Source organism: Rhinichthys klamathensis, unplaced genomic scaffold (assembly GCF_029890125.1).
Source record: "Rhinichthys klamathensis goyatoka isolate OS25496 unplaced genomic scaffold, OSU_Roscu_1.1 h1tg000486l_1, whole genome shotgun sequence".
Lineage (NCBI taxonomy): Eukaryota > Metazoa > Chordata > Actinopteri > Cypriniformes > Leuciscidae > Rhinichthys > Rhinichthys klamathensis.
In genome coordinates this window covers 65,001-85,945 of record NW_026606973.1, presented here as the reverse complement: position 1 = coordinate 85,945, position 20,945 = coordinate 65,001, and the positions used below count along the sequence as shown (strand labels likewise).

At 39.6% G+C, this 20,945-nt stretch overlaps 1 protein-coding gene across 1 annotated transcript; it reads right to left on the bottom strand.

Annotated features, from left to right (window-relative positions):
• Positions 1–216: 216 nt before the first annotated feature.
• atp1b2a (ATPase Na+/K+ transporting subunit beta 2a) lies at positions 217–19,554 on the bottom strand. The gene is made up of 7 exons (XM_056237409.1): positions 19,244–19,554; positions 11,097–11,225; positions 10,903–11,007; positions 8,906–9,111; positions 5,061–5,138; positions 1,286–1,381; positions 217–632 (listed from the first exon to the last, which is right to left on the bottom strand). The coding sequence occupies exons 1-7, from the start codon at positions 19,341–19,343 to the stop codon at positions 459–461; spliced, it is 888 nt and encodes a 295-aa protein (XP_056093384.1). The 5' UTR covers positions 19,344–19,554; the 3' UTR covers positions 217–458.
• Between the last annotated feature and the right edge of the window lie 1,391 nt (positions 19,555–20,945).

The window sequence follows — 20,945 nt, the reverse complement described above, 5'->3', positions numbered from 1 at the left end:
TTTAGGGTGATATTTTTCACACTTTACATTATTTTCATGACAATTATTTAACCACAAATGGGGAAAATATGTTTGCCATGGAAAAAAATTGTAATCGGCTTAATTTTCTTGACGTAAAATCTAAACTCTTGAATGATTGTGGTCCCTCTGAATTCACTGGATTGTTCATGAGATTTTGATTATGTCTGTATTGGTTGTCTAGAGATTTAGAAAGGCTATCGATGATATTTTCCTGCTCTCTTGATTTCACTTTGGAACGAGATCAGCTGGGTATGACGACAGTCAAGAGTACTCAAAACACACAGAGATACAAAGACACGCACGCACACACACAGAGATCATCATGTAGACCCGAGTATGAGGACGGACAAATACATTAAACACTTTGAGATATGATTGACACCTCCTACAATCTCCTGTGTGTGTGTGTGTGTGTGTGTCTGGCAGATGTAGTTGCTCTACATTTTGTTGATGCGCAGCTTGAAGGACACACGGCCAGCGAACTTGTCTCTCTCGCTGAACTGAAGTTTGGCATCAGAGGTGAGAGCGTTGATCTTACACTCCACATTGACGTCCATGTTGAAAGTGATGTTTGTGAACTTCACGGCCACCAGAGGCTGAGAATAATTCACCTAAACAAACACACACAGAGGTTACACGCGTATATAATCACACAACAGTGCTGTGTGTGTGCTTTTGTTGTTGTGATATATGAGGACACAAATGTGTATAATGACATGCATATTACACTGGTATTGCAACTTACACGTGATATATGAGGACATTGCATGAGTCCTCATATTTCAAATAGCTTAAAAAACATAAAAAACAATGTTTTTTTTTTAATGTAAAAATGCAGCATGTCTCCTGTGATGGGCAGGTTTAGGGATAGGGGCAGTGTGTGTGTGTGTGTGTGTGTGTGTGAGTTGGTTTATGTGATTTATGAGGACACAAATTTGTATAATGACATGTGTATTACACTGGTATTACAACTTATGGGTGGTTTATGAGGACATTTCAAAAGTCCTCATAAATCAAATGGCTTAAAAAACATAAAAAACAATGTTTTATTAAAAAATTAAAAATGCTGCATGTCTCCTGTGATGGGTAGGTTTAGGGATAGGGGCAGTGTAGGGGGATAGAATATATAGTTTTTACGGTATAAAAACCATTACGCCTATGGAGAGTCCTCATAATGCTGTTGCACCAACGTGTGTGTGTGTGTGTGTGTGTGTGTGTGTGTGTGTGTGTGTGTGTGTGTGTGTGTGTGTGTGTGTGTTCTTGCCTGTGCTCTCTTGCCGTAGTACGGATAGTACATGAGGTTGAAGGTTCCGTTAGGAGGGAAGAATGCGATTTCGCCAATGCTCTCCGAATCCTCCTTCTACACAGAACAAGAGAGAAATCTCAGCGCCATGTAAAGCACAGTGATTCTCAACCAGATGACTTAAAATCATTTAAACCAGAAAGACAAACTTTGATGTCCCTGGTTTTATAAGCTTTAAATTGAGTGAAGTAGAAAGAAAGATGTTTTAAAGCTACACTGTGTAACTTTTTTAGTTTATTCTTAAGCCTAGTTCACACTACATGATTTTAAAACGTCGGGCTGAACTGTGCGGTTCACACTACATGACTTGCTCTCTGTGAAATCAGGAGTGTTCAAGTTGTTGAGCTAGTTCACAGCACACGACACAACGTAATTGATCCGCAACAGGAGGTAACGCACTACACGAGTTGACAACAACTCTGTCACCCTACGATTCAATCTTGTCTACAAACCACGTTTTGTCACGAAAAATCACGCGATAAAACGAACCGGAAATGACGCGAAACAGCACGCGCGCCAATACCCAGCAAAGAAGACGAAGAAGAACACAACACGCGAACATGCCTTGCTCTGATTGGCTGTAGCTCATGACATCACTGAGGTTGAGTCGGGCGACAGCTCTGGATATCTAGGATGCTAGATTTTTTCTGGGCTCGGCGACGCGTCTGCGAGGCGTCTGCGAGCGTCTTTGATGCGTTGTTGGCTCTTTCATACTAACAGATTGGCAAGCGTTCATCGCCCGCTAATCTCCCGCGATTTGCACACGATAATACCCTGACCTGTCGGCGAGCTCAACGATTTGCAAATCGGGCTTAAATCGGGCTTAAAATCATGTAGTGTGAACTAGGCTTTAGCTAAAAACACTTAGTTCTTTCAAAAATATATGTGCTCACTGCTCATTAATGTATATTTACTTCGTTCAAGTAATAAAGTATTCTCGTGAGTGTATAATATGCCATTGAAAATACATACGGGTAAGGGGTTCTAATGTCGGTCGCCATGTTGCCCCTCCATCTTGAAAGTACATTAGCCAAAGAGGGACATACCCGTTAATTCAAGCTTCGCCTTTCGCGTTTTAACACTCGATGGCACCGTGTCGAATGTCAAGAGGGGGATTGCTTGAGACTGATATATAAAAAACCTGAAAGCCTTTTCACATCAACTGATCTCTGCTCACGGAGAAACTGATATAGCCTACAATGTTACAATGTTTGCCTTACGCTAGTAATGTCGTACAACATACAGAATAACGACAGCACTGATAAAAGTTACTTTACTAAGATTAGCTTGCATTCGTCTGGGAACCTGATAACTGATGTTAGCAATGAAATGGTAAAAAAATTACGAAAACATAAAACTATTATTCATTTTACATAGATGTCATAACCTAAATGTTATCTGACAAATTAAATTACTGCAAATTATAATAGTTTTCTAAAATAACCTCATCACTTGAAGGAACACTCATGGACGAGGTCGAACTGGAAGCCATGTTAATCTTGGACTACATTGGCCACCGTAGGAGTTAAAACGAAATCGGAATTGAGAGGAACAACAGAAACTAATATTCACTGGATGGTCATATACCTTTTCACCGCTAGATGGGGGTAAAAATCACACAGTGTAGCTTTAACAGACTACTAACGTGAATTAGCATGTTGCTAGCATTTTTTAGCACTTTGTAAGCTCAAATTAGCATGTTGCTAATAACTTTCTGTTGGCGTGAATTATCTTGTTCTATCATGTTGCTAACATGTTTTAGCCCTTTGTTAGCATTGATTAGCACATTAATTATGTGACGGTCACCAGCTGGAGTGCCCTTGAGAGCCACCAGAGGGCGCTCCACAACAGACTATTGTCATTCCCTCACAAACTACATCTCCCATAATTCTCTGCCTGGACTCATTAGCACTCATTGTTGTCACCTGTGTCTCATCTTCTTGTTTGCTCCACCTATATAAGCCTGGTTCTTTCTGTCATTCCCTGCGAAGTCTTGTTAGTTGTTTACACTGCATTTCTGAGCATTTCCACTGTTTTCCATGTTCCTGGTTTTTGATATCTGCCTGTGTCCTGGTTTTCCCGTTCCTGTCTCACCCTCTGGGTTTGTTTGTTTGATTGGACTGATTTACTGTGCTGAAAGGTTACCCTTTCAATAAAACTGCATTTGGATCCTCAACCTTCTAGTCTCAGAGCAGTACGTGACAGATAACATGTTTTATCACATTGTTAGCATGAATTAAAATGTTGCTAGCATGAATTAGCATGTGTTTAACATGATTTAACGCATGAATTAGCACATAGCTAACACGATTGACCTCTTCCTAGCATGAATTAGCATGTTGCTTACATGTTTCGCAACTTTGCTACCATGGTTTAGCATTTTGCTATCATGAATTAGCATTTTGCTATCATGAATTAGCATTTTGCTAACATGAATTAACATGTTAATAGCATGATTTAGACTGTTGTTGGCATTTCCTAAACTAGTTGCTAGGCTTTGTTAATAATAGATACGTAGTGGATGAAGCTTAAATACTCTATTAGGGTTATTTAGTTTTGCCTAACTTATAAAATAATAGTCTGAAAAGATTATAAAGATTTTTTTAATGGAACCGTTTATTGAACATTTAAACAATGAAATAAGTTTATATACAAAACAAGTTTGCATATGTGTTTTTTAGTTGAGTATCATGTTTGAAACATCAGGCTTTTATGGCTCATATAATATGATATCCTGAGAATATGGAGGAGAAAAAAAAGTTTTATTCAGATGCCCAAAATGAGTAAAAATATGCAAATTGGTGCAAATGCTGATATTAATATGGACAAAAATTGATGAAACTCTGATGCTTGTAATGTAAATAAATGATATATTTATAACAGGTACTAACATAAAATGCATATAAATATCCCTCATTACTCTGTATCTGCTAATAATATGTCTAAGTAAGATGATATTTAAATGCTTAGTTTTATTATGCAATGCAATATGATTGACAGATAAACCTTCCTCAAAAGCCTGATGATCATATTTGATACTCACATCACATATACAATGATTAGTGCTGGGCAATGATTAATCGCATCCAAAATATGCTTGTGTTTACATAATATATGTGTGTTGTGTATAATTGTTTTGTATATATAAATACACACACATGCATGTATATATATTTATACATAATTTATATTATATATAAATATTCTATATATAAATACCAAATGTTTCTTAAATATATACATGCATGTGTGTGTATTTATATATAGAAAATAATTATACACAGTACACACACATATATTATGTAAACACAAGCATATTTTGGATGCGATTAATCATTGCCCAGCACTAAAAATGATGCATGGATAATCCATAAACTGAAGTGGCTTCAGTCCAGTTAGTGTTCATTTTGAAATATTACTAACAATATCTAAGTTGCACTAAAAATCAGTAAAGATTAAGCATAAAGACACATGAACCACAAGCTGAAAGAGGGGCTTCAACTAACCTAGTTCAGCACTAGTTAGGGTGTGCACTAATGTAGCATGTGTGCTAGTCTACGTTTGGGGTTTATTGGAAGCTAAGTGTGTATTCTAGTCTCTTTCTTACCCACTCGTCTCCCACTTTATATCTCTGAGTACGGAGGGATGAAGTGAACAGACATTATTGATGCTTGACTGGCTGTTAGTGATGAGTTTGTCATGATGGTTGGCTGAAGGTCAGGTAGATCTCACTCACCTTTGCCCCGCAGGTCACGAACGGAGCCTGAATGTCCTTATCATCTTTATCTTTACTTCCTGGCCTCATCCCAATCACCTGCAGAAGAGACCGCGTTCATGAGGGAAGGATAATACAGCATTTATCATCAAAAGGACTGACGATAGAGAGGGTATGCGCGTGACGTCACGTCGGCCCGAGTGGCAAACACACTGAGTGGCAGCATTGGTTTCAGCGTGAATGCCACGAGAAAAACACAAAACGCAACTAAACCGGGAACGAGCTTTGAGATTGACTGTACAAATAGATTTGACAAGAAATTTGAGGTATATTTTTACAGACTGCTGAAATCTACAGAACAGAGACGCAAATGAATCGCTGCAATTCACAGAAACAACTGGATCCGGGCAGGGAAAGGCGGATTTGCTGTTACCATTTTGTGTCAATATGCTGAATTTAGGGGTAAAATCATATTGTATTGCTATATATTGTAATTTAGGGGTAAAATCATATTGTATTGCTATATATTGTATTGACAATTCATCAATTAAATATTTACCATCGTATATTCTGCATAATTGGATGTTTTTGAATAAACACTGACAAAAAAACTACTCAAATTTTAGGGCTGGATGATATGATGATATTTTAACATTGATACGAGTGATCACATAGACCTATATTGTATTTATATAAAGCGTTCACAGGCAAATTTGCTTTATGTTTTTTCCCCGGGCGTTGAAATCAGGCGCATATTAATGTCAGGAAACATGATTCCTGCTGCGTGTCGATATCCACGATCACTGGATCTCTGGTAAGTTGTGAGGAACAATATATCGAGTCCAATCTTTAGTTTAAACTGATAATTGTTTGTTTAACTCGCGTTTTCACAGTTTCCCGTATAAAATCCAATCACTCATCAGCTCTTCTGCCACTCAGTCCGACGGGAACGTGAAGTCAATGCATATCCTCTATAAAATGCCCTTTTCGAATATTCCCTTTCATGCAGTGTGTAATAAAGCCGGCATTCAGCGTGAGACTCACGCCAATTGAGCCAATTCTCACGCTCTCGAGTCTCACGCCACACCCCCGATTTCTCACGCTGAAGTGTCAACCCGGTCGGTCAAATGCCTGAAAGATGAGTTTATCTATAGATCTACCTGTTGAGCCATTCGTGATCGACTAGTTTTACCGCAAATAAGTGAAAATATCCTGTAATCTTGAGCGAGCGTGCATGTGAGGCAGATGTGTTGAGCTCCTAACGGCGCGGTCCTAACCGCACGACGGCAGAGAGGTAAGCGAGCGAAAGAGCTTGCGTGTCTTTCGCAACACACCCCCCCAAAGCTGTTTGTGAAGGTAAAAGCTCTGCAAAGTTTTAAAGATCAAAGTCCACGACAAATAAAGTTATTGTCTCCTGAAAGAAAGAACCGACTCTGAACTGCTGAAACGAGTCGTTAGATCCAGTCTCACTTCCTGTTACATTCCTACATAACGATGTAACACATTTGCATAATGACAGTCTGTGGTTTTCATTGGCTGCTGGCGAACAGCCGTTAAACACTGTAGTGTGTCTGAGACTGGAAGAGTTTGGTTCGTGTTGTTCATGTCGAGAAGACGCTGTGAATGAGGTTTGATGCACTTCAAAAGGACGAGGACTCACGTACGAATTGATATGGAGAAACCGAAGCCGTTGTTACTGTTCGTGTCACTGCGCATCAAGCGCTGAAAGTCAGATATGCTAATGAGTAGGGGTGTGCAAAAAAATCGATTCACATTTGAATCGCGATTCAATCTTTACCGATTCAGAATCGATTCATAGAATTCCAAAAATCGATTCATATATTTTTTTTTAATGGCGTGCACGGGCGGAGTGGCAATCGGGTGAGTCGGGACTTTTACCGGTGGTTCGGTAGTGTTTCGAGGCCGTGAGGGCCGGTCTGATAAATAGTTACATTGCAAGTTCTTGCCGCCCGCTGGTCAAACTGCAGCCTCTCTGCTCAACCCGTAAATAAATGCATCGATCCGCAGATCTTATGTTTGAGTTCTGTAGATCTGTTGCCAAGCGTGTCAGAGGTTACGGGTTCTAAACCGCTCAGTGTTTTCTCTCTCTCATCAAAACCGAATATGTTCATCACGTTTGTGAGCATTTTATTTTGTGATTGGATTTTACCGGAGTCTCCACAACGGCGATATGAAGCGCGCGTCCGAGTGAAGACTGCGCGAGCCACAGAGAACACTGTATCCATGACACTGATAGCAGCGGACACGAGCGCTCAGCTTGATTTCAAAAACAACAGATCTCTTATTTAATAGCGAACTAAATGAATGCTCTGCTAGTTAACTGGAGATACCCGCAAATTACGCCCATGAACGACTTCACTGGATCTAAACAAATCAATCTAACCATAGATGTTACCAGTAGCGGTGGCTTTTTTTAAAATCTATTTAAAATAATTTCGCAAGGGTTCTATGACATTAGTATATATTTTTAGGAAGTTCAATGTGCCCAGTCGAGTTCACATTTCAACAGTCAGCCTGGTAGCTGAAGTAGTCCTTACACCACATTCAGTATAATTGTTTGTTTGATCTGACTACAGCACTTTAAAGCTAAATGTAAAAGCTTCTGTTTAAGTTTTATTTTAAACTTGAATTAAATGTAAGCTGGCCAAAGCTTGGCACTTTGCACTTTTTAATTGCAGAAGTTTTTATTTTATGACGTTTTATTGTATGAAGTCATATAAAGTAATATCAAACTACATTTAATTTGCTGTGTTTTTTTCTTCTTTTAAATTGTGTCTACTGCAATCAATCACAGGAAAAAGTAAACTACATTTATATGATGTGAATCGTTTTTTGAATCGAGAATCGTTTTTGAATCGAATCTTGAGACAAAAAATCGGTATCGAATCGAATCGTGACATTTTCTGAATCGTGCACCCCTACTAATGAGCGTTTGGTTTCCAACACACAATGTAATAATCACAACAGACTGAGCCATCTGACCAAAATTAAAGTTGTTTATGTGTCTATGTGGTGTTTTTAATACGCTTTAAGACAAACCATGTGTAAGTTCATAAGTCGACAGCATTGCTGAGTATTTTCTGCTTAAAACTGCAGTGAACCAAAGACAGTCTCAAAAACACGGTTTGAAATCGCTGGTGTTTCTGACGTCACAAACGAGCTTGTAACCAATCAGATCAACGTGTGATCGTCAACCAGTGGATCTCTGAGCTGAGTGAGTGGAGGCGGGGCTTATTTGCATATTCATAGAACCGCGCATACTAAATGAGGCAAGGGTGTCGAGTTACATTCAAGATATTTTAAGGCATGAAAAATTTTCTTCAAGGAAAAAACTTTTAAATATGTCTTTTTGGTATTCCAGAAGTCAATATCACAAAAAGTTGAGCCGCTAAAACGTTAGGCTAAGTACGGTTTCCAATTTCAAAACGGTTTTCATAGTATGCATTTTGAGTGTAAATGCTTTTGAAAGACCTGATTTATGATGATTATAAAATATGTGTGAAGAAAAAGTAATCTTAGGCCTACTCTGTGAGTGAGTGAGTGGAGGCGGGGCTCATTCGCATATTCATAGAACCGGGTATACTACATGAGGGAAGGGTGTCGAGTTACAATCAAGCTATTTTAAGGCATCAAGAATTTTCTTCAAGGAAAAAACTTTATCTTACATGCATCAACTTCTATTCTCATGCATTTCTAAAACAGCCTCGCATTCAAACTCGAAAAGTCCAAAGCAGCACGAAAAGAGCGAAATGCATGTTTTGAACATCCAGTACATTAATCTGGAATCATCTATAGGATGACGTGCGGCGTGGTTACAGTGATCTGTGCTGTGATTGGCCAGTTACCCGGTTGAGTTTGATGAGCACGCAGGGTTTGCCCACATCGTATCCGTACGTGCGGTCGGTGAGTCCGGAGCAATCCTCCAGGATGGTGCGGTTGAACTGGCAGGAGCGTTTGGGGTTGTTGCGCACGTCTCCGCTGTCCTCCTGAATGAAGTATGTGTCTGGGGGGCAGTCGTCGTTGTTCATCACCTGCTGAGAGTTGTTATAGGCTGCGGAGAAACAGGCCAAGACACAGGCCAAAGGTCAAGCTTTCTTTACTGATGTTACTAAAGATTAGAATATGAGATAATAGAACAAATTTAACTAAACTACCATTAGAACTGGAATAAATTAAAGTTGACCTGGAAATAAATTCAAACTGAAACTGAAATAAATTTTTTATTTAAGCATAAATATCAGTTCTTGCTTTCCTGGAGCTCAAACAGTAGAGCATTGGCGCTTGCGACGTCAAGGTCATGGGTTCGATTCCCAGGGAAAGCAAGAACTGATAAGAATGTAAATGCAATGTAAGTCGCTTTGGATAAAAGCATCTGCCAAATGCATAAATGTAAATGTAAATAGTAATATTTGAAAAGAACGAAAACCGAAAACTAATGAAAGTGACAAAAGCACGTAACATAATGACTAAAATTACAACCAAAATGGAAAATATAAAAATAACAGCTAATTAAAAATATTAATATAAACTATAATAGTATATAAATAATGTAGCAGGCTTAAGAATATGTACCTTGAAATGCAATGTAAGTCGCTTTGGATAAAAGCATCTGCCAAATGCATAAATGTAAATGTAAATAGTAATATTTGAAAAGAACGAAAACCGAATACTAATGAAAGTGACAAAAGCACGTAACATAATGACTAAAATTACAACAAAAATGGAAAATATAAAAATAACAGCTAATTAAAAATATTAATATAAACTATAATAGCATATAAATAATGTAGCAGGCTTCTTAACTAAGACTATTAAAAAAAAACATTTTTGTTAATTGAGATAAAGCTAAAATAAAATTTTACTTTTACTTAAAACTTAAAAATTGTGTTTAAAAAAATAACTGATAAGAATGTACCTTGAAATGCAATGTAAGTCGCTTTGGATAAAAACATCTGCCAAATGCATAAATGTATAAATGTAAAATAAGTTAGAAGTTGAAGCTCTAAAATTATTAACTGGAAATAAATAAAAACTAAAACTGAAAATAAACATGAATTAAACCTAGAGTAATATGTTTTAAAATGAACAAAAACTAATAAATGTGACAAAAATAAAATATAAAAAAGCTAATTCAATATATTAATAAAAACTATAATAATATATAAACAATGTAGCAGGAATATTAGCATAACTAAGACAATAAGAAATATTATGAAAACCATAATGAAAAAATGTAAATGTTGCCTTGGCAATAAAACTAAAATAAGTTTTAGCAGAAGCAACTAGAAATTAAAATAAATAATTAAAAAAATGAAATTATAATAAATTAAACCTAAATATTAATATTTAAAAAGAACAAAAACTAATAAAAATTACCAAAGCACATAAAAAAATCCTAAAATAATTCAAATATAACAATGAAAGCTATTCAAAATACTAATAAAAAACATAATAGTATATAAATAAAACTGCCCTGTAGAAACACACTGTTATGATGCTTATACCGTGTATGAAGGAAACGTATAAAGGAAAGGCGTACAGGTTTGGAACTACATGAAGGTGAGTAACTAAAAGTTTATTTGTGAGTGAATAATTCTTAGAAACACTGGATACTTTCGAACTTTCGATACTTTGTCGAATTGCATGTGAGCCATTTATCCGTTTCCCAGACGCTTTTATCCACAGCAATGCATGCATTTTTATTACCAGTTCATGCATTAATCAAACCCACGAGTGTAGCGAGCACCATGTTCTACTCTTCCAGATGAAAACACTCATATATATGTGAGATTGTGAGTCATTTTACTTCATTGCATACCTTTTTTTCTCTCTATTTACTTACGTGCAAGGAAGTTATCCAGGGCCTGAATGTACGAGTCCCAGCTCTCTGTTTCCTTGATATTATAAATGATTTCTAGAGCTTCTCCTTTTGGCCGAATCATCATGCCTAGAAACACACACACACACACAGTTGCATGATAGTGTGTGTGAAATTGACGGCATCTTTTTGTGCACGTGATTATAGTGTATTTGTACCTGGTGTAGCCAGACGGTCCTGCCAAGTGGGCTTATAATCGTCCAGCGTCAGAAGCATCACATACATGGTGAGGCAGAACATGCCGGCCAGAAACGTGTAGAAGACCAGATAGAACAACAGAATCAGACCTGTGGGACACAGAACAACATCCCTTTATTATAATATTTCAATACTACTTGGGACTAAATTGGCCCACTTTTAGTGTATTAAATATACTTTTAAGTATACTTTATGTAGTAGGCATACTATCAATGTACTAGTAGTATACTTGTAAGTGTACTATTTCAATACTGTGTGGGAGTAAATTGGCTCACTTTTTAGTGTGTAAAATATACTTTTAAGTATACTTAATGTAGTATGCATACTAATATCAATGTAGTATTAGTATACTTGAAAGTGCACTATTTCAATAATGTGTGGGAGTAAATTGGTCCTTTTTAGTGTGTAAAATATACTTTTAAGTATACTTAATGTAGTATGCATACTACTATCAATGTAGTATTAGTATACTTGGAAGTGTACTATTTCAGAACTGCTTAGGACTAAATTGGCCCACTTTTTAGTATAAAATATACTTTTAAGTATACTTAATGTAGTTGGCATACTAATATCAATGTAGTATTCGTATACTTGAAAGTGTACAATTTCAATAATGTGTGGGAGTAAATTGGTCCTTTTTAGTGTGTAAAATATACTTTTAAGTATACTTAATGTAGTTGGCATACTAATATCAATGTATTATTAGTATACTTGGAAGTGTACTATTTCAATATTACTTGGGGCTAAAGTGGCCCACTTAGTATAAAATATACTTTTAAGTATACTTTATGTAGTATGCATACTAATATCAATGTACTAGTAGTATACTTGTAAGTGTAGTATTTCAATACTGTGTGGGAGTAAATTGGTCCTCTTTTTAGTGTATAAAATATACTTTTAAGTATACTTTATGTAGTAGGCATACTATCAATGTACTAGTATACTTGTAAGTGTACTATTTCAATACTGTGTCGGAGTAAATTGTCTCACTTTTTAGTGTGTAAAATATACTTTTAAGTATACTTAATGTAGTTGGCATACTAATTTCAATGTACTAGTAGTATTCTTGTAAGTGTACTATTTCAATACTCAATACTATGTGGGAGTAAATTGGCCCACTTTTTAGTGTATAAAATATACTTTTAAGTATACTTTATGTAGTATCATGCATACTAATATCAATGGTCACTTTTTAGTGTATAAAATATTCGGTTACACTTTATTATAAAGTGTCTGTGTTACAGTGTAAGAATACAAGTACATAAGTATATAAGTACTGTGTAATAATAATTAACTACATGTACTTACTACAGGGTTGGGGTTTGATTTAGGGTTAGTTGCATGTAATTGTGCATAATTTATAGTTATTACTACAACTACATGTAACATCTGTAACAAGGACACTGTAAAATAAAGTGTTACCAGATATACTTTTAAGTGTACTTTATGTAGTATGCATACTAATATCAATGTACTAGTAGTATACTTGTTAGTGTAGTATTTCAATACTACTTGAGACCAAATTGGCCCACTTTTTAGTGTATAAAAGTATACCTTAAGTGTAACAGTAGTAAACTTTTAGTACACACCAAGTTAGTATTACAAGTGATTTTACTAGTTAGATACGTTTAGCACATTTTTACCCAAAGCCAGTGATTATTATCAATAATCTATTATCTATGATCTATTATCAAGTTTATAAAGTTATAATTAATACGGCCTTTATTAACCCCCTGGAGCCGTATAGATTACTTTTATGATGGATGGATGCACTTTTTTGGGCTTCAAAATCTCAAGTACCATTCACTCCCATTATAAAGCTTGGAAGAGCCATGATATTTTTTTAAATAACTCAAGATTGTGTTTGGCTGAAAGAAGAAAGTCATCTAGGATGAAGCTTGAGAGTGAGTAAATTTTGGGATAATAAACATTTTGGGGTGAACTGACCCTTTAAGTCCTGTGTTTGCAGTTTACATGCGTCCGGTCTCGTTCATGTATGGTTGTGTTTGCCTGCCTGTCTTCATGTGGATTACCTTTTGGATATTATTAAGTACTGTGTGAACCTTTCAACGTCATGCCTTTGTATGCAGCTCAACCTTGACAGAAAGTGTAATATATAGCTTGCGGTGTGTTTTTGTTTAGTTTTTTTGTCAGTGTTTTGGTGTTATTTTTCCCTATCACCACAGACCTGTTATTGTGCTTTGAATAGGGAAATCGTTCCCTCAAGGCACATATGGCAGAATTCATCAACCTAGCACATCAGTCGAGCTTCCCGGGAAACTGCCTTTGTTTATTTCTATTCGTGGGACTTGACAAAGTGCATGGACAAAGGCACAGTTGTCCGTGGAGGGACCTCGAGGGAGCTTCGCCGCATTGGTGGAGTGGGTGCAGGGATCATGTGGATCATCTTTCACAGTTGGACTCGACGACAACACAAGCCCCACTCCCAATCCAGTGCCCAGCCAGGAACCTCCAGACGAAGCGGGAGCGGCAGCATGAGCCTCTACCGTGATGCAGGAGCCAGCGACTAAAGGAATAGCTGAGCGAAACATCGCCGCGGAGCCGGAGCCTCGCGTGTCTGAGCAGATGTGTGATCCGGTTGCATCATCTGTCGCAGAGGGAGTTTGTGATGGTGCGAGGGTGAAGAAAGGAGCCCCGCCCACACCCTCCACCATGAAAAGTTATTATATTTTGGAGAGGACGATCCCTTACCCATTTTAATCCGTCTCGGGACTGTATGGTCTATTTTGGACTCTCTGGTGCAGCCCAGTTTCCCTCTCCCACCTCCTCTTCAGACTTTTTGGTGTTTTGCCAGTCCCTCAGTTCATTCTCAGTCCCTTCTCCAGCCCTAAGCCATGCCTGCAACTCAGTCCTTGCTGTCTCCCATCAGCCCCTCAGTTCATCATCCGACTCCTCTCAGTGGCACGACTACACCTGGGGTCCGCTGTGAGCCAGCTGGGCGTGGAGATCCTGTGGCTCCGGCTCCAACCTCAGATTCCGTCCTGCCACCTTGGCCCATCGCCCTAACTCCTCCGCCTTCGCTCCTTCCTCCCTCGACTCCAACAGCGACCATTGAGCTTTCAGCTCCAATGGACCCTCGGACTATTGGCTCCACCTGGGTCAGACATCGTCAGCACATCGTCACGAACTTTGGGGCCCTTCCCTGCTCTCCCAACCCCCGTCCCCCATCCCATGGCTCTATTTGGCTCCACCTTCCCTCAAGCTACGCCTCAGCCCTCAGTCGTTCCAGCTTCACCTCAGCTCCACTGGACTTTCGACCATTGGCTCCACCTGGGTCAGACATCGTCAGCACATCGTCACGAACTTTGGGGTCATTCCCTGCTCTCCCAACCCCCGTCCCCCGTCCCATGGCTCAATTTGGCTCCACCTTCCCTCAAGCTACGCCTCAGCCCTAAGTCGTTCCAGCTTCACCTCAGCTCCACTGGACTTTCGACCATTGGCTCCACCTGGGTCAGACATCGTCAGCACATCATCATGAATTTTGGGGCCATCACGCAGCCGCCGTTTTGAAATGGCTCCGGAGGGAAGAAAACCGGAAGTGTCGCCTTTAATCATAGGAGAGTCACGAATGCGATGGCGTATTGTTGTGTTTAATGTAGAAATTAGTTATTCTAAAAATGTACATACATTTCTTTCATACTAATATATACAGTGAAATTCATTTATAAATAAAAACTTTTTTTCGGAACGTAAAAAAAGAAGCGGGAACGAACTATAGACATATCCTATATTGGATATTAACATCCAATAGTATAAATCGCGGCAGCAGCTTTAGGTTGGTAGTCCAAGGCATTGTTGTCTATCTGTACTTCCGGGGTTCTTCCCACCGGAGCCTTGCTTTCGATTTCAAAATGGCGGCTGCGTGAAATCAGCGTATTCCCTGCACTCCGGCCCTCCACCCCTATAGCTCCATTTGGCTCCACCTTCCCTCAAGCTACGCCTCAGCCCTCAGTCGTTCCAGCTTCACCTCAGCTCCACTAGACTTTCAGACCATTGGCTCCACCTGGGTCAGGCATCGTCAGCACATCGTCATGAATTTTAGGGCCATTCCCTGCACTCCGGCCCTCCACCCCATATAGCTCCATTTTGGCTCCCCCTTCCCTCAAGCTACGCCTCAGCCCTCAGTCGTTCCAGCTCCACCTCAGCTCCACTGGACCCTCGGACTATTGGCTCCACCTGGGTCAGACATCACCATCACATTGCCACAGACTTGCGGCCCGTTCCCCGTTCCCTGCTCTCAACCCCTCCACCCCTATGACTCCATTTGACTCCACCTTCCCTAAAGCTACGCCTCAGCCCTCAGTCGTTCCAGCTCCACCTCAGCTCCACTGGACCCTCGGACTATTGGCTCCACCTGGGTCAGACATCGCCATCACATTGCCACAGACTTGCGGCCCGTTCCCCGTTCCCTGCTCTCAATCCCTCCACCCCTATGACTCCATTTGACTCCACCTTCCCTAAAGCTACGCCTCAGTTGTTTTACATTATTCATGACAGTGTTGCCTGTGTTTCGTCTGCCCCTCTGAGACGCAACTCATTTATGATGGAGGGAAAAAGAGCCCGATTGCAGCAACTTACTAGCCTGGCAAGCCAGACCTACATCAAGATGTTAGGTCTGGGAACTCACAATTGGCATACCTCAATCCGGGGGGCGGGATAAACGGTTGTCTTTCAATATCCCTCGGCACACAATAGGATAGCGCTACAACCAACCAGAGCAACGAACGGCTGTGGCTGAGTGAGTCCCATGCGTTTTTCCACCAGTGAACCAGCTAGTTGGTATATTAAACTTTTGCCGTATCCGGTTGTCAAAACTCTGAACACATCTTCCTTTTTTAGGAATGACTTAAGTGACGTTCTCTTAACTCCAAGTCATCCAGAGTCGCGGCCAAAGCCGATTCGAAAGACCGCTGTTCGGCAGCAGCATCTACTTTGTTTTCAAGCAGAGGGAAATCACCTATGGAAATCACGTGGAACCGTCATAACTCTGCCGTCATTATGTTAAGCCCGCCCACCAACTCTATACACGATCTGATTGGCCGGACGAGTTTTTGTTTTTTCCAGCTCAAAAGTCTATGGAGAGTTGCTAGACCACACTTTGCTGCAAAATCATTTTTGCTGCCGCTAGGGTGCGTCTAGATTTCTAGGCTAGCAACTTACAGTTTTATTACTGATATTTTGCACCAATTTCCCAGCAAGTGAACATTTTGTTCTCTTGACTTGCTACAGCTAATATATACATAGAGACGCTGTTGTTAGCATGTAAGATATGCAGCTGCTGCGTAGATGTACATACATCAATCCCGTAGCAGCTCTAGACAGGTGGAGCTGGGGAGGTGGAGGGGTTCAGAGAAACTCTTCATACCGCTGCAGGACTAGCTTACAGCAAACACTGAACCAGACTATTTAAATGTTGAGCAAGCAATCTCATTGGCTGCAGGATCAGCAGAGGCCAATCAGCTTGTGCCGTGTGGTAATGATGTCATTGCCTGCAGATTGCATGTAAAGGACCATCAGCGCCCTCGTTTTGTGACTGAACTAGATATTTATTTTACAGATTTTTTTTTTTTTTGCCACAAAGTTTAAAAGTTTTGACTATATGACGATACTTAATAGTTAAGATAATAAAAGTCTTCTAAAAGTAGAAAGAAAGTCTTTACAAGTTTCTTTTTTGTAAAGATTTTATTGGGAATATACATACAGGTGCAAAATATGCAAATGCACTAGAACTATCAGCATCATTAATTTTTTCTTCATAACAAATAACATGTTGTTCTTCAGTTATACAAATTATTATACAGTTATACAGTGTTAAACCAAAACATTCAGTTCAATTTGATTCAATTCAGTTCAACAGAACAATAGCTTCATTATTCGGCTCGATTCAGTCAAATTGTGTTCTTATCAGGGCAGTTAAATTGATAATATTACAGAATATATGTATATATGTAGTCAGTTCTCTTCATGTTTACACGGGTGTCCAGCAGAGAAACCACAGGTGTGAAGACCAACATCCTCCAACAGACACAATACTGACTGTCTTGACCAATCAGAATCAAGTATTTCAGAGAGCCGTGTGATAATTCAGACGAACTGTGATAATGTCGGTGAGTGTATGTGACCTAGATTCCCCTCTATTCACTCCATCTTCATGTCATCTGCGTGTTTCTCATTCGTCCATCACTGAGCAAATGTCAGGACAGACTGCGAGTGAGTAAATCCTCTTACAGTAAAACCACAGCGTTATCTATCTCTCTCTCTCTCTCTCTCTCTCTCTCTACCTATTCTACTCGTTCTGTTATCTCCTGTCTCTCCCTCTCTCTCTCTGTGTCTGTCTGTAAGTCTCTTTTATTTTATAGCATTTATTTTCTTTCCATTTTAGGTCTTTGTCTTATATGTCGCCCCATCAGTGTCTCTCGCTCTCTCTGAGTGGGGGGATGGGAGTCAGATTAGTGTCTTCTTCTCTCATTGGCTGCTCTACCACTGATGTCATCAGTGCTCTTGGCCAATCAGATGCCTCAACACATATGAAAGCTGGCCAGCGAACCCATCTGACATAATTTGACACACACACACACACACACACACACACACACACACACACACACACACACACACACACACACACTTACACTTGTTTATATCATTATGAGGAATTCCATAAACATAATGATTTTTATTTGTAAACTGTATTTATAATCTATTTGTTTTCCTCATGGGGTCCAAAAATGTCCCCACAATGACAAAAATTTCAGGTTTTACTATCTTGATCCTCACAATGTAGGTTAGACAAGAACACACACACGCACACACTGATCTGCCTTTGATTTGGTCTGTTTGTATCAGCAGAATTTGATTGATTACTGAATGTGGATTAATTAATGGATAGTGCAGTTTAATTTTTAAAAGATTTTCTTTTTTTAAAGCTTTACATCAGTTTATGTGTCTAAGCGCATTCAGATGTGTGTGTCCTGCTTGACTGTTCCATCAAAATCCATCCAAATATTAGAAAATCTGACATTTAAAACAAACTCTGATGATGAATTTGCACATTTGTTCTGTATTATTGGATGGAATTTGACAACTCGTGTCTTTCAGTGTTTTGCATTTGGGGTTTTGTGGTCACTGATGGTGCTGCAGTGAAAAGATGCTGAAGATTTACACTGAAGAGAAATCAAAAATCAAAAGCATACAGTAGTGAATTTAGTTTCTGTTCACTGTTTTCTAGTACTGTATATATATGAGCAAACTACTGGTCCTATCTTCATTTATTAATAAACGCTCATGAGAGCCACATCAGGACAGACATGTGTGTGTGTTTCTCTCTTTGTGCAACACACACACACATGCGGTCAGTGACTCAGCTAAAAGCCATTAACCAATACACAATCAGCATTTATTATTAATGCATGCATTACAACAAACACACGCATATTAAATAACATATACACAAACGATTGCAAATCTGAGCTCGTGACAGACAGTGTAGACAGAAGTGAAGGTGCACAGACAGATATACAGTAGGCTACATATGTGTGCATGTTCTGTATATCGTTATATAATAACCGCTGCTCCGGATATGAGCGAAATCACGTCACGTCACGTGAGCGCGCGCAAGCCGAGGACACTCGCCGAATAACCTTGCGCGCGCTCAATCTGCCGCTGATCGATTAGCGATCAGAATGATTGATTGTGTGTGATCTGTTCAGTGACTATCGCACGTAGACCGATGCTTTCACACTATAACCCATAATCTCGTTCATCTCTTTGCACCCGTTGACCTTTAACGCACACGGATGAGCGCGCGCACACATCCGAGAGCGCGCAGCAACAGCATCGTCAGATTGTCCTTTAATACATTAGGGCCTGCTGCACACACACACACATACATACACACACACACACACACACACGGCTGCCCAGCAGACGCATTGCGCAACGCGTCCCGGTAAAAAGGTTGAAATGAATGAAATAGGTACCGGCGATTGCGCTCGCGCATCAGGGCATCACCGTCCGGAATAACACGCCACACATCGACCCGTTGTGTTCCCCGTCTTATATAACACACACCCCGGTGGACACTCACCCCAGCTACTCGCCGTTCTCCCGAGCAACTCGTGCGTCCGCGGGTTCCAGAAGCAATCCTTCCATTCCCCGGATTCCTTCTTCTCGTCCTCTTTGGCCATGTCTCCGGTGGATTCTCAGGCGCGCGCTGCGTTTATAACCGCTTAGAATAAACGCGATGAAACTGATGAATGCGAGCGGACGGTTTAATTTATTTTAAATGTGTTTTGCGTCTGGGTTCGGACGGGTTTTCTCGCTCTTCACCGTTTGAAAACCGAACGGAGTGCCGCAGCGCGCGCACTAATCCAGAGATACTGCGGTAAAAACGCGCTGAGCGCACGCGCACCCTGTAAACCCCCCCCCCCCCTCCCCCCCCTTTCCTTCCTCTCTTCTGCAGAACAGAAGCTTCGAAATCCACCCTCCCCCATCTCACACAAACACACACACACACACACACACATAAACACACACTCCATCAGCAGTTCCGCAGCCAATAGCATCACTCCCCTCTCTAAGCTCCGCCCCCTTCTGGTCCAGAGGCTCTGCATCCGCCCGTCTGTCTGTCAGGTGATGCTGGAGTTTATTAATTCGTGATAATCAATTTTATGTTCATCCACATGTCGTGAAGAGGAAACTGCATATCTTGTGTGTGTGTGTGTGTGTCTGTCTCTGTGCTTGTGTTTCTGGTTTTGTGAGTATCATTGACATGAAAAATCATGGAACATCATGTACAGACAAAGCAGACACAGGGCAGAACATTGTTATTATAAATAGAACAGCGGCTAATGCATGTCTGCGGGAAAGAATAAAATGTTAAAAGATAATGTAAGTGATTGAGAGAACATTTCAGTCTACAACCAGTGAGAAATCACACCTGTCTGTGACAGAAGGAGACTCTGAGCGGCCAATCAGAAGTGATCTCTGCCTGTCAATCAAAGTCAATGACTGCTGAAGGCAAGCATCAAACTATCAAAATTCAAACCAACATGTTTTTTTCGTTTATATGCTCAAACAGTACTAGCCATTTATCATTGCTTTTACACGAAATGCATTCAATGACTACATCTTTCAAATTGACATGAATCCATGTTTCATATTTATTATTTTTGTCATTTAGCTGACAGTTTTGTCCAAAGTGTTCAGAGAGAAATATATACAGACAGACAGACAGACAGACAGACAGACAGACAGACAGACAGACAGACAGATAGATAGATAGATAGATAGATAGATAGATAGATAGATAGATAGATAGATAGATAGATAGATAGATAGATAGATAGATAGATAGATAGAGAGACAGACAGACAGACAGACAGACAGACAGACAGACAGACAGATAGATAGATAGATAGATAGATAGATAGATAGATAGAGACAGACAGACAGACAGATAGATAGATAGATAGATAGATAGATAGATAGATAGATAGATAGATAGATAGATAGATAGATAGATAGATAGATAGATAGATAGATGGATGGATGGATGGATGGATGGATGGATGGATGGATGGATGGATGGATGGATGGATGGACGGACGGACGGACGGATAGATAGATAGATAGATCATAAAAAATAAAAAATATATGTTTTATCATTTAATCAAATGTCATCACCATATTTTAAGAAATCATTGGTATCATGTTGATGTGTTTCTCAGTATCATTTTTTGTGTTTACCATTATTATCATTTGAAATGTATGTTTAATACTTTTCTTTT

Excerpts from the sequence above, each read along its gene's own strand:
- atp1b2a (XM_056237409.1), bottom strand. The coding sequence starts at position 19,343 with ATGGCCAAAGAGGACGAGAAGAAGGAATCCGGGGAATGGAAGGATTGC. Across the intron at positions 9,112-10,902 it reads CCTGGATAACTTCCTTGCAC|CCTATAACAACTCTCAGCAG; the intron begins GTAAGTAAATAG and ends GTTTCTCCGCAG. Across the intron at positions 633-1,285 it reads ACTACGGCAAGAGAGCACAG|GTGAATTATTCTCAGCCTCT; the intron begins GCAAGAACACAC and ends GTGTTTGTTTAG.